Below are 13,726 nucleotides of genomic sequence, written 5' to 3'. Positions count from 1 at the left end.
CAGCTCAAGTCCTCCTGAGATTCTTTCTCCCTCTGTACCTCCGCCACTACACTGCACACGCACGCTCTCTCTCTCTCTCTCTCTTTCAATAAATAAATAAATAAAAATATATATATATATATATATATATATATATATATATAAAAAAATAAAATCTTTAAATAACAAACAACTCTTGGAAAGACTGTTCTTTCCAGACTGGATGAAAACTAATTTTTATCTTTTATCAAAACCAAAAGCCCTCTACTAAGCCTGCAATTCTGAGAATTTTAACACCTAAGAGCCAAACAAGTCAATTTTCACAAATAAAACAGGATGTTCTCCACATTAGAGTACAAGCACAGCATGTCAGCAAAAATCCCTCCTTCCCTGCAACTTGTATTCCTCCATCTACCTTGACAGCTTTAATTCTTAATTTCTTTCAATGTATGCAACTTTTCACTTTAAGGAACAATAATAAACACTTTTTTATTTGGTTTGCATTTTTTTAAGTTTAAAAATTTTATATTTTAAGAAAATAAACAGCCAGGCACCATTTTATTTTTAATGTGGAAAACTGATCATAAATAATTCAAGATTAAATTGCATCAAGATAAACTGAACTTTTATATGGTTAAGATATAAGGTATCTTTGGAAAGCTAAAGAAGCTCACTGCTGAATTTTTTACGTTAACTGAATTTAATTTTAATTACCGGTTGTTTTTACAGCTTATATGATCGTTGAACATTTCTTAAAAAATAATTTAAAATGACTGAAAAACAAAGGTCTCCAATATCTGTGAAATAAGTACCATATCAAGTAGAATCTGAACACTTACTTTCTTCAAGAAAAAGTTAATGGCTTAATCATTACTATCTACTCCTAATCGGATAAGCTGAGAAAATGAATTCACTTAGAATTTTCTTTTCAGATTTGGGTTTCATCAGTGAATACTGTTCAACAAGTCAAGCTACAGAAATCAGGACGATTTCATACTTTAGTTTTTAATAATGTCAAGTAATTGAGGTTTATACCACTTCAATGGTTTAAATCTGAAAAGGTAAAGATAAATCAACTCAACAGAACTTCAATAGAACAGTAAGTACTCTAGTTATATATACAAAAATAATTCAGAATGTGTTTAATACATTCACTAGTTGTTAAGTATCTATGCTGAATATTAACACTGTTAAAATGCAATCATTACTAAAACACACATGTTGTTTCCACATTGATATCTTGGTTGTGACATTGTAGATCGCTTGTTTGCTAGATGTCACCAGTATGAGAAACTATGTAAGATCCTAGGCAGGATCGCTACGTATTACGTCTCACGAATGCATGTGCATCTACCCACAATTATCTCAAAAGGTTGTGTGAAAAACTTGTTTTTTAAAAAATCATAATGTATTTTAGTAATCTCAACTAATTGTGAGAACACTTTTCATTCTTCCATTCTAGAATTAAGTTCATTTTTTCTATAACAGCACTATCCAATCAACCTGAATCTAAATTTATAAAACTATCAAGTAAGCTATTATATCCACACAGGGGGGAAAAAAAAAGGAAAAATTCACCACCAAAAGAACTATTATAGTTCACCTCACGGGAGGGGCAGACCCACCAGTATACTGATTATAGAAACAATTCTAATGTTGAGTTAAACTTATCAATCATCCTTTGGTAAATTGAGTTCGATGCCAAGCAAATGGCAAAGACAACCCTACCTCCATCTTTGCTCAATTAATTCTATGATGAGAATTAAAATACAACAAATTAAATTTTCAACAACTCAATAAATTGGAATCCAGTAAGGTTTTGTGGATACAGTGTATGACTTCAGCTATGATACCAAAATAAGCCATCTGCCCTAAGAAAGTGCAAATCCACTACCTAAAACACACAATAAAACCTTACAGATTCCCCAAATTAGGAAAAATCAAAATGAAAATTAAGAGATAACTATCCTACTTAAGTAGCTCAGCCTCTGTTCATAGCTGACTATCAGAGGCCTTTCAACTATTATAGTTTTAAATGAATCCCACTTTGGAAATACTGTTCCTCCCCACATAAAAATCCTAATCCTCAAATAAAAATCCTCAAAAAAACTACATTCATTCTCCATTCGATCAGCGTGTACCGTCTACGTGCACAGCCCAGCATGAGAGCCGGGTGAAGCATCAAGGTGTTACTGCCCTTAAGAGTCATTCTCTAAGAAGGGTAAACAGATACATGGAAAATAAATGACATTATTCTACGTAAGGCAGAATAAAATCAGTGCCGAATTGAGACATAAATACTATGCATTAGGAACTAACAGTTCAAAAAAGAAGTTACACATTCTAATAGGAAAAGAGGGGAGATTCAAATCTAATTTATCTCAAAAGGGGCATTTATGCAGTTCTGAGAAAAGAGAAGGATTAACGGAGGAAGGGGGAGCTGAGAAAGACGGACGGAGTGAGGAACAGGCAGAAGCAAGGCTGGGGTGTGTGTCTACGGACACTGTGCTGACCCTGACCCGTGGTGCAGGGAGTGAGAGGCACGGGGTGAGGAGGGGAGGGGCAGAGAACAGGTGAGAAGGGCTGAGGCAGGTTGAGGGTGCGACATCCTAAGCAGAGACTCTGATTTTACTCTCCAGTCGTCGGAAGTGCTAAAGGTTCATGACTATTAAGAGAACTGCTCTGGCAGCGATGAAACAGGCAGATACCACGGACGAGACACAGACATGGAACATCCCTGTGATGTTTCACCAGACGGTCTGGACTGGAGATGAAGAGCCAAACTAGGGCAAGCGCTGGCTGGGGCTTCACCCGAGACTCTTCTCTGAAAACAGTGGGCCTTTTCTCAAAGTAGATTTTTTAATATGCACCAATGGTCCCATTGTCTCCCTTCTTTTTTTTTCTTTTTTAAATTTTTTTTTATTAACAAATAATGTATTATTTGCCCCAGGGGTACAGGTCTGTGAATCATCAGGCTTACTACGCACTTCCCAGCACTCACCATAGCACATACCTTCCCCAATGTCCATAACCCAACCACCCTCTCCCGACCCACCCCCACAGCTCCCAGCAACCCTCAGTTTGTTTTGTGAGAGGAAGAGTCTCTTAAGGTTTGTCTCCCTGCCGATCCCATCTTGTTTCATTTTTTCCTTCCCTACCCCCCAAGCTTCCCACTTTGCCTCTCAAATTCCTCACTGCCTCCCTTCTTTCAAGGACCCTCTGTTTCTTGTTTGTTTAGTCTCATCCATGGACATGTAATTCCCTGAATCTTTGCCCAAAGCCTACAGACAAGTGAGTCTCTACATTACTTCAAAATAGAAAAAAACATTCAACGTGCTTCTGCCTCAAGCTACCACTCCATAATCTTCTTCCCTTACCATCAATCTTTCTTAGCTGACCTGGCCATACACATTGTTTCACCAGTGACCCTGAACAAGTCCTCTATGCCTTCAGGGTTTTTCCGCCCCATTATTCAACTGAACCAGCTGTGCCCTCAAAGGACATCAGACTGGCCTCTTCAGAGCAACAGAAGTAGGCAGAAGTCAAATGTCACTGTACTTTGTAATGACTGCTCAATGCTGGATCCTAGAGATAGACAGGGAGATAGATATTTTTTTTTTTTAAGGGGGCGGATAGAGGGAGAGGAAGAGAGAGAATCTTAAGCAGGTACCATGCCCAGTGTGGAGCCTGACAGGGGGCTGGATCTCACGACCCTGAGATCATGACCTGAGCCAAAATCAAGAGTCAGATGCTTAACCAACTGAGCCACCCAGGCGCCCCCCTGGATACATTTTTAAATGGGTGTTGAAAAACAGATGGTTCAGGAGGAAAATAGCCAGTACACTGAGAGAAATGGTTCAAAATGGGGAATTCCATAATTGGAGATGAAAACTTACAAAAAAAGATGGACTGAAGGAGGATGACTGCGGTTTAACTATCTGAGAGCTCGTCAGTATGGAAGAGCACCCCGGGAGACAGAAGGTCAGTGCACTGATACTACTGGGGAGTATAAAAGACAGAATTCAGTGCAATATAAAAAGTACTTTTAAGTAGTTATTCTAAGAGAAGTCACCTGAAAATGTTTATACAGAAACTGATGATTACACAACAGAATTGTCTACAGCCTTGATACTCAGTATGTTACGTGGGAGTAGAAACCTCAGCATCACCTGGGAGCTTGTTAGAAATACAGACTCTCAGGCCCCATCCCAGACACTGAATCCAAGTCTGCATACCGAAATCCCAGGGAGATTCCTTTGATCTTAAAGCTAGAGGACCACCGGTTCATGGAGTCTTGAAACTAGATGTGAGAAGAAGTGAACGAGGTTTTGGGATCCTTTCCAAATGCTAATTTATGGAAAGCCAAACTCACTATGCCAGAGATCTCAAAGTTGTTCCAAAAGATTTCTGACTCATGGGTCAAAATACTGTTTCTAGGTTTCATATTCTCACTTTTCATGCATAATTTTTTAATATCTTAAACAATGCTTCAACCAAACCTTATTCAAACATTTCAAAAGTTAATTTCTTTTTCTAACTTAAGAATTTTATTTAAAAACTGAGTTAAAGTAGCTTACAATGGTATGTTTATAATAGAGCATTAAATAAACTGGTAAAGAGAGAAAAATGATGCAGGAGGAAATAAAGGTAAAAAAGCAAGATGGATTTCTATGGCTGGTATTTAGAATGCATTATCATTACTCCACTTGCAAGGTGACAGCTAGATTTGGTTCCAAGTTTTCTAGCACCCAACTTGAATAGTGCGTGTTATCTTTCAGAATATTCATTTAGAATGCCATGATTAATGTCCTAGGCATGAATGAAATAGACCCCATTAAATCTACTCAGAATGCTTTATACCGAATTCATTTTAAGACTTCCTATTGTATATTCTAGAATATTCTAATGGGTCACACTTATTGATATAATTACATTTTCTTTTCTAGACAGACTAAACAGCAGAGTGACTCAAAGCTGATAACTGGTAAACATGTATAGACAACCAATCAAAAGTAAGACTTAATAAAGGCAGAAAAAAATGGAACTTACCAAATAGATTTCCTAAACTTGCATCCATTTTTATTTCAAATACTTGAGAAATAACATAAAATGTCAGTAAAAATACTGCCACAGCTACCACCAACTTCGCAGCACCTAGAAAAGGGCAGAAATAATTCAGCATGAGCTTGTGAGACCACACAACTTTTATGAATGCATTTTCATAAAAAATTTAAGTTTATTAAAAATTTCTTAAAACTAATAAATTTTATCTATTGGATCTTAGTTTTACTGGAGTTACAACACAAACTGTACCAACCATCCATCAGGATCAGGGAGGATTTTCCTGATCAAAGAATTATCAGATTGGCTAGCAGCCCAAACACAGGACTGCTTGACTCATCTGCCTAGTTTTCTCATGAAGAAAACAAAACCACACCACCACCAACAACGAACCAAACCTGCTCTCAAGGGCCGGCTGACTACACCAAAGTTCCATGGCAAATGGAACACCATCATCAGCTACAGTCTTAATCCTTTCCAAATTTAAAGGCAATGCTTTACAGGGGTAACGCAAAAACACTGGACATTGTAGAACTGCCATGGCAACAACCGTGATGCTAAGGAAGGAACTCTTGAGTGGAATGAAACAGGTTTACTGTCCTATCACCAAAACACCTGCCTCTTAGAGCCGACGGTGCTGCCGGGATGGGGCACAAGAGTACCCAACCTTCTCCTTAGCCTCCCCGAATTGCAGAGGACTTCATCTGGCACCTGTCACCTACGCTTCATAGTGCAATTATATCATACGCTCCATCAAGACACACTCGTAGACTTTCAGACCTTCCCATCTTTAACCATTTCTGAGCGCCCTACAGAGTTAGCACTGCCCACTGCCAGCTAACTGACTGAGTAACAGGAACCGATGACTAGTCTTTTGTTCCCACAGCTAGGCAAATCTAGGAAAGGAAAAAAAAGTGTAAGACAGGAAAGGAAATGGAAAATGACAGGGAAGAAACATCCTCCTCCTTCCCCAAGAATCGAAGAGCATCTCATTAATTATTCAGGAACAATACTAATATTTGCCTGTACCATCTCCATTGCCCTCTCTTACCAAAATTTTACTTTATATTGATCTAGAATAGGTAGGTGGGATCAACAGGCATCTCTCCACTCTTAAGGACACAGAAGTCCAGAGATCAGGCCTAACTGCACATGATAACAAGTAACTCAGCAGCAGCAGAAGGCCCAGGATCCAGGGATCCTGACAGAGCCCGGTGCTCCATTCTGACACCAAATTACCACATTCCCCTAAAACACTGCAAAAATTTAACTCAGTAGGTAAGGAAGAGTAAAGAAGAACTGTATGTTCATTCTAATTTCTTAACCCGAAACAACTAGGACAACATCCTTCAAGGAGCAGGAAGAGAATGGACTGCTGATGCTCACCAATGGCCAGCGACACTGAGAAGTGCTGGTTTCACGGAACTCCTTGTTTCTATTTAGAAACGCTCCAAAAACACAGAAATGAGACGGCGGGGAAGAAGCTCACTACTAACCGAATCAACTCCCACACCGCCTGCTTCGACCTTCTCCCCTCCAAAAATCACTTATTTTCAAAAGCAACTACAAGTTGCTTACATGTTTAGTGCAGAAGAGAGCAAAATACCAACAGGCTTTGAGCTCTTACCCCCAAGGATCTAGCAGAGTGCCTGGACATAGTCGCACTCTCACCAAGTGTTTGCGAAACAGATGAATGGTGAGAGGTGACACATTGCTTCGTGATCACTTATGACCAAAGGCTTGAAGACTGTGTATCACATGAGTCTTCACCACTCATTTCCTAGCAATCACGAGCATGTGCAACCAAAGGTAACTTTTCCCTGTCCCTTACCACAAATACATGAAACCGTTACTGTTTAAGATTAAAATATTAAAATGAATAAAATATCACGGTTATAATACATCAAAGTTCTAGACTAAATTCAATAACCAAGTGAGACCTGAGCCTACACTAGACAAGCTATATACACCACAGACATCAGATACACGCACATGTACATATATATATCTGCATATACAACACACACACACACACACACACACACCATTTATTGAGTGCCTTCCATAGAGCTAAATGCTATAAAAGCACAATTGCAGTTACACAGCTTTTCCAGGTATCATTTTTATTTTACAGAAAAGAAATCAAGGCTGAAAATTTTTAGGTCACTCGCCTAAGGTCACATAAATAGTTAGTAGCGGAAGGGAGTCTTCAACCAAGACCTACTCACTGACAGCAGACTATCAGAGGAACTAGGAGGATATAAAAGCTCTAAGGCAGGGAGAAGTTCGAGATGGGAGAAATGTGCTGGTAACAGAATAAACAGATGGTCCCAGAGAGGAGCAGGCAGATGAAGACTAGCACAGACTAGCACCTCCATACTGGTAGAGTTCTAGAACTTCCATTACATAGAGGTCTCCTCCAGAGCTAGTCACCATCCAACTCTGGACATAAAGGGGCCTGACCATACCACACCACAGTCCCCCCATTCTTAACTTTCTGTAAGATTCTCTCTTCCTTCTAGCCATGGACTGCACTAATCTGAGTGTATCCCTATTTTTCACAAACCAAAAAGCATACTCTTTAGACACTATTGTCTTACTGTAAAAATAAAGGCTATAAGAATATTTCAAAGCAACCAGATTTTCTTAAATTAGAAGAGATTAATCACACTAAAGGCAATAAATTAACAGCTAATCTTCTCTCTTTGCTCATCAAAACCATCCCTTCAAGACCTACACTAGGAACAGTGCCAAACATAAAATAAGTACTCAGTGAATAATTATTTATCAATTAACCTTGGAATTAATTGCCAGAATTGGAGAAATGAACCAAATGAAAATTTAACTTCAACAAGAATGAATGTAGAATTACATGAGGAAGAGAAAACTTGCTTTGATTATTTCAATCACCATGTTTAATTAATGTACTTTTTAAAAATAATGTGGAGACATGTGATCATCAATAGTCAGTCTTGCCGTATTCAAAGATCATTTAAAAAAAAAAAAAAAGACACTGTAATACATTTTTTAAACCAAAAACAAGCTTTTAGTTTCTGGGAATATTTTCCTTCAACAACTGAAGAGCTACTCAAAAAAGGATAGTTTTGTAAGTTCATGACCAAAGGGAACAGATTTCTAAATTTCCACAAGGCCATCTATGAACCCGGGTATCTCTGCTTAATGAGCATGATGATGTTGGATCACCTGCACCTGATTCTACAAAAGGACGGAAGCACACGCCTCGTTTGTTCACCCACCCCGACGTTAGAGACTTCTAAGAGATGCTCCCCCCATAGGAAAATAACTTGACTTGCTGGTGAGAAGACGATAATTACAAGAAAGACTATCTCGCTTTTGGGAAATTATAAGTTACCTTCTATGTTGGCAAAACAGGTAGTAGAAATTTCTAGGTAAAGTGTGCCTTTCCTCTAGGGTCTTGGCTGTGCTGAAGGACAGGCAGGGCTGGGAGAACACACACTTTTTCATGATCAAGGCAAGAAGAGGTCATCAGCCTCTCCCGTTATTTATGCATCTTTTTATAATGTTTAAAGATCGTTACCTTAATACTATGAACATCAAGCTGTGTTTTGCAATTTCCTCAATCTGCTGCCTAAGGAACAGATGTTCTTACACATAACCTCCCTTATGCAGATTGAACTCGAACCAGCAAATATTCCCTTAAGTAAACAAACATTTTACTGAATTGTTCATGTACACTAGTTTCTATTTAAGTACATATACAGAAAAGATGTAGGCTTTTAAACTTCATGATTTCTTTCTCTCAAAAAGCTAGAATTTAGCAAAACAAAAAATCAGTCTCACTAGGTTATCAAAATTGTTATTTATACAGGCATTTTATTCTATTAGGCAAATAAACTTAATGTGCAAGAACACAAACATTAAAGCCATAACTTAAAAAAAATTTTGTGAAGTTTGTCCAATTTGTGATGTATTGACTACATAAAAAAGGAGGTGAAGTAGTGATTTAGTCTGTTATATAATCAGCTTTGTTCTTAATTTAGAAAAAGATTATTTACTCTCTCCATTAGCCATTTAAATAAATAAGTTACGCAAAAAATAAAACTTTTTCTACTGAATTAAATATCTTACCTGCTACCCTCATGTTTCGTTTTTCCGTCTATGGCACTTTTCATTAAACAACCTCCTAAAATCAAAAGAAAAGGCAAACATCATTAGGTCTAGAATGAGCATTCCTGCCTAAGATTGAGTTGGATCTGAAGTATATATAATAAACTAATTAGACAAATGTCATGACATTTCTAAGTTTTCTACCAGTATGGACACGGGGCCTGGCTCCTTCCACTGGGACACAAAGCTCCTGAGAACAGGGTCCGTGTTTTAGACCGTTGTGTCTCCAGCTCCCTAACTTTGGCGAAGAGCTGTGAGAAATCCTGCCATCAAGCATGTGAATGGAAGATAATGCCCCTTATTACTCTCAGTGATTTTGCACTTATAAGGAACTTTTGATACTGAGTCCCGGACTTCCAGTTTGCAGGTGAGGTCCAAAGAGGTGACGCTGCTCGTCCAGGCGTGGAACACGCTACTAGAAGAAAGGTCTGCTGGCTCCCCATCTCAGGCTCGCCTCAGTCTACGATGCTACTTCATTTTTCGTACAACAGAATTCAGGGGCACTATGACAAGGACTTTACAGCAAAGGTTTATTTTAAAACCAGGATCCTTTTCTTCTTCATGGTTTCAATTTAAGTTTGTAAAAGAATATATTCAAAAGTACAGGATTACAATTTTAAATATTCTGGTAATTACCATTATTGACAGTGTATGCTACACATCAAATAAAGAAACTATTCTCTAATATTATTCTATGAACAACAAGAAATAGATGCTGGCAAAAAAAAAAAATTTTGTCTATGTGTGTTTCTCTCCTAGGAAGTAACTCCAGACAGGTGAAATTTTAAAAACAAAACGAAAAAGCAAGTGAATGAGTTTGACAGGAAATTCATGCTCAGGTTGAACTAGACAGCGGTCTCTCACGGTCTCTCTCCGGTCTCTCTCCGTCTCTCTCGGTCTACTCCACCTACCCGTCAGGAGAGGAATTCAAAAAGAAAGTTTTGATGAATGAATTTGATACCTTTGTTTTAGACTGATTGTATTTGATTCTGATGTTCCAATGTTGATGCCTGATCTAGTAATTGACACAATGTTTTAAATAAGAATAGCAGCGCATCCCTGAAGAGCACAGAAAGGGAGTGAGACACCCAGTTTGTTCATTCACCAGTAAGAGTCAGGCCAGGGTGGGGGTGGTGAGCGCCCAGGGGCCAGTGCTCTTAGGAGAGCTCCCTTCTGCCCGATTTACCCTCAAGAAAATACCAACATTTAAACTAACAGCGAATGCAGCATTATTGATTTCTTTTCTTCTGCTAGTTATCTGAACAGAATATGAAAAGCCAGCGTTATCAACCTATTTAAGCTAACTACTTATCCACAGGCTAGGGAAATATTAAAAGAAAACAACAGATACTAAAGTATCCGCCAGTCATCACATAAAAGCAGAAAAGAAAAAAAAAAAATCCTTGGCTTTTCAAATGAAATCCCTGACTGGTTTCAAATTCTCCTTTGACGTCCAGCAAAATGGAAGACTACACTCACAGCACACACAGACCGTTACTCCCAGTTAATATTCCAAAATAACTTCGCTCTTCTCTGAATGTGGCCTAGAAAAGTTTTCTGGAAGCAGGATAAGCGGTTGGCCAGAAGCATGCTGTTCTTTTTCACTCTTTCCATCCCTGCTGAGGTGGCCACACCCTGTACCCTGTACCTCACCAGCCCGAGGGCCTCACCAGCCCGCCCCCTAACCACACTGTCCTACCACACTGTCCCGCTAGCCCGCTTCTACACGGACACTGATAGGACCACGAAAAGCAACTATAAATGTCTAGAGGAATTCATGCTTTCCACTAATTTCTAAGAGAACATTTCATAAAATCTCATAAAATCTCAGCCGTAACACATTTTTAATTCATTTGCTTACGACAAATTGATGCAAGAGTGCAGATCAGCCAGCATAAGGGAAAAGTACTGGATATATCTGAGAGCAAATCAAGGAACATGTTCACAGCACGCTAATTCCAAGTCATTCCTAACTTCTCTTCTTAGGATGATATTTAAAAACAAAGAAAATCATTACATATAATCATCTCAAGGAGAAAAAGAAGGAATTTAGTGGAGTATACTTGGCATAAACCTCGGGCTGAACCTCCAATGATCAAGCAGGGATAAAACAGCTTCACAGAAAATTAACACAACAGCAAAGGGGTAAAAAGTCCTTCGATAGAAATTCACAGCTCTTTAATCCATAAGCAACAGGTGAAAGAATTTATAGGTTTTCTGATACACTCATTAAAAATTAGAACTATTGGGGCACCTGGGTGGCTTAGGGTGCCTTCAGGTCAAGTCATGATCCCAGAGTCCTGGGATCCAGCCCCGCATCACAATGGGCTCTCTGCTCAGAGGGGAGCCTGTTTCCCACACTCCCTCTCTCTGACTGCCTCTCTGCCTAATTGTGATCTCTGTCTGTCAAATAAATAAAATAAAACCTTTAAAAAAAAAATTAGAGCTATTTTCCAAACCAGAATACTGGTGGCAGGCAGAGCACTTGCAGGATACACTAAAAAAGGAACAAAACCCCAAAAACCTTTGATAGTACCTTTACTGCCCAAGAGTGTAGCATCAGTCAAAACAAATTTCAGTGTTTAAAATAAATGCTCAAACCCTATCAGGTGGCTAATGTGTAGAAGTGCACAATCACCTGAAAGTCCACTGCAAGGATGGGTCGCCACGGTGTCCCGGGCCAACAGAATAGTAAGTCTGCGACCCAGACTACAGAACAAGTCCCACATTAGGATCTCAGACCAACATCCTGAATTTCTTTGAATTCCTTGTCATTTAAACATTTCCTTTAACCCAACGACCGACTTTGCTCTAATCTGGTCAAGTTTTATTAAAATGAGGCCTGCATCAACAGGCCTCAGCCTAGAATCAATCAATTTGAGATCAACAGATAAACACACAAGCCAAGTGATACTTTCATTCTCTCTTTGAGAAGCAGACTTGAATTACAACAGGTGAATGACAAGACCATTTTATATCAATAAATTAAGCCATAATAGCAATTATTTACCAGGAGGGGAAGGTCTTGCCAATTAAAATAAACTAGGTAACAATGCATTCGGCAGTGTTTTTCGTACACATGCTTATTTTATGTAATCTTTCCAGCAGCCCCCTAGGTGTAGTGTGTTTCGATGGCATTACAGATAAGGTCAAGGGATTGGTCTCAAGTCACATGAAGGCTGAGTAAGAAGCTGATACCACAGACACGCTTCTCGCACCTCAGCAGCTCGCTGACATGTTGTAATAGAAGCAACTTGCTGTCAAAACTCCACGCCTATCAATGTGGCTTTTGCAAACTGTTCTGGGAATTGCCAACCTGGGCTGTCAACTAGCCACTCCAGAGATGCAACATTCGTCAGAATGATTAAGCACATGCGTGAGAACACCCCGTGAAGACAGAAAGAAAATGAAGCAGACAGAAACACCCACCGATGTCGTACTAACAAACGACAATCAACTAAACTGGGAGAAAGTACTGTAAGTCATTCTCCACAAACACAAAGAAACTATCTCTTAATCCAACCCAACTTTAACTCGGTTCTGGTCAAATGGCAATGTCACAGGCACCAATGAGGGAAGTTCAGAGGACTGTTAACACTCACGCGAACTAGAGCTTTTCAAGAGGACAGAGAAAAACAAAGGTCAGGGCAAGCAGATAGACAGAAGTACATTTAGGCCCTGGGATGGCTAATTGTTTGTGTCAACTTGACTGGGCCACGGAACACCCAGATACCTGCTCAACGTTATTGTGCGATTGTCTGTGAGGATGTTTCTGGCTGAGCCTGATACCTGAGTAAAGCAGTTCGCTCTCCCCAGTACAAATGGGCCTCATCCAATTGGCTGCCTGAACAGAACCCAAAAATCTGAATGGCGGGAATTTGCTCTCTCTGCTCACAGCCTGCTACCCGGAACATCATCTCCAGCGGCCTTTGACTTACACACCAAAACTTACACACCAGCTCTCCCAGTTCTCTGGATGGAAGAACGTCATTGGCTCCCCCAGCTGCCGGGGACTTCTCAGCCTCCACAACCCAACTGAGGCAGTGAATTCCTTATGATTATCCATCAATCTCAGATACCATATCTCCTCTCAGTGCAGTATCTCTAGAGAACCCAGACCGACCACAGGCTTGCTCTAAATCACACCACAGGAGATTACATTTTCAGTCCTAGAGCAGTTAAAGAGGGAAATGAGCAAACCCTGAAAACAAAAGTACACTACACGTGGGGGGGGCGGTATTCTCATGTAGTTTACAAAGAGAAGTATGGCGTTAAAAATAATTTGCAAAAAAAATTGCCTCCATTTATGCAAACAAAACAGAGCAAATGTTGGCAAACTTTTTCTGTAAAAGGGCCAGGCGGTAAATGTTTTAGATTTTGGGCCCCATACACACAGTCCCCATAGTGACTCCTCGGTTCTGCAGTTGTAGCTGCAAAGCAGCCACAGACATATGGAACCAAATGGGCCCACTGTGTTACAATAAAACTTTATAAATACTGAAATTGGAATTTCGTAAAGTTTTCAAGTTACCAAATA

The 13,726-nt window shown here is 39.5% G+C and overlaps 1 protein-coding gene across 3 annotated transcripts in view; it reads right to left on the bottom strand.

Moving 5' to 3' along the window:
• The window catches only part of FAM3C (FAM3 metabolism regulating signaling molecule C), a 184,115-nt gene that overhangs the window by 31,745 nt on the left and 138,644 nt on the right, over positions 1 to 13,726 (bottom strand). For all 3 annotated transcript variants that reach the window (XM_059396507.1, XM_059396506.1, XM_059396508.1), the window contains exons 2-3: positions 9,151 to 9,205; positions 5,029 to 5,133 (exon numbers count right to left, since the gene is read on the bottom strand). In XM_059396507.1, coding sequence (XP_059252490.1) covers positions 5,029 to 5,133; positions 9,151 to 9,163 — 118 coding nt within the window. In that variant the 5' untranslated portion in view covers positions 9,164 to 9,205. The remainder of the gene's footprint in view (positions 1 to 5,028; positions 5,134 to 9,150; positions 9,206 to 13,726) is intronic.

This window comes from Mustela nigripes, chromosome 4 (assembly GCF_022355385.1).
Source record: "Mustela nigripes isolate SB6536 chromosome 4, MUSNIG.SB6536, whole genome shotgun sequence".
In the NCBI taxonomy this organism is placed as follows: Eukaryota; Metazoa; Chordata; class Mammalia; order Carnivora; family Mustelidae; genus Mustela; species Mustela nigripes.
This window is presented reverse-complemented; position numbering and strand designations above follow the sequence as displayed.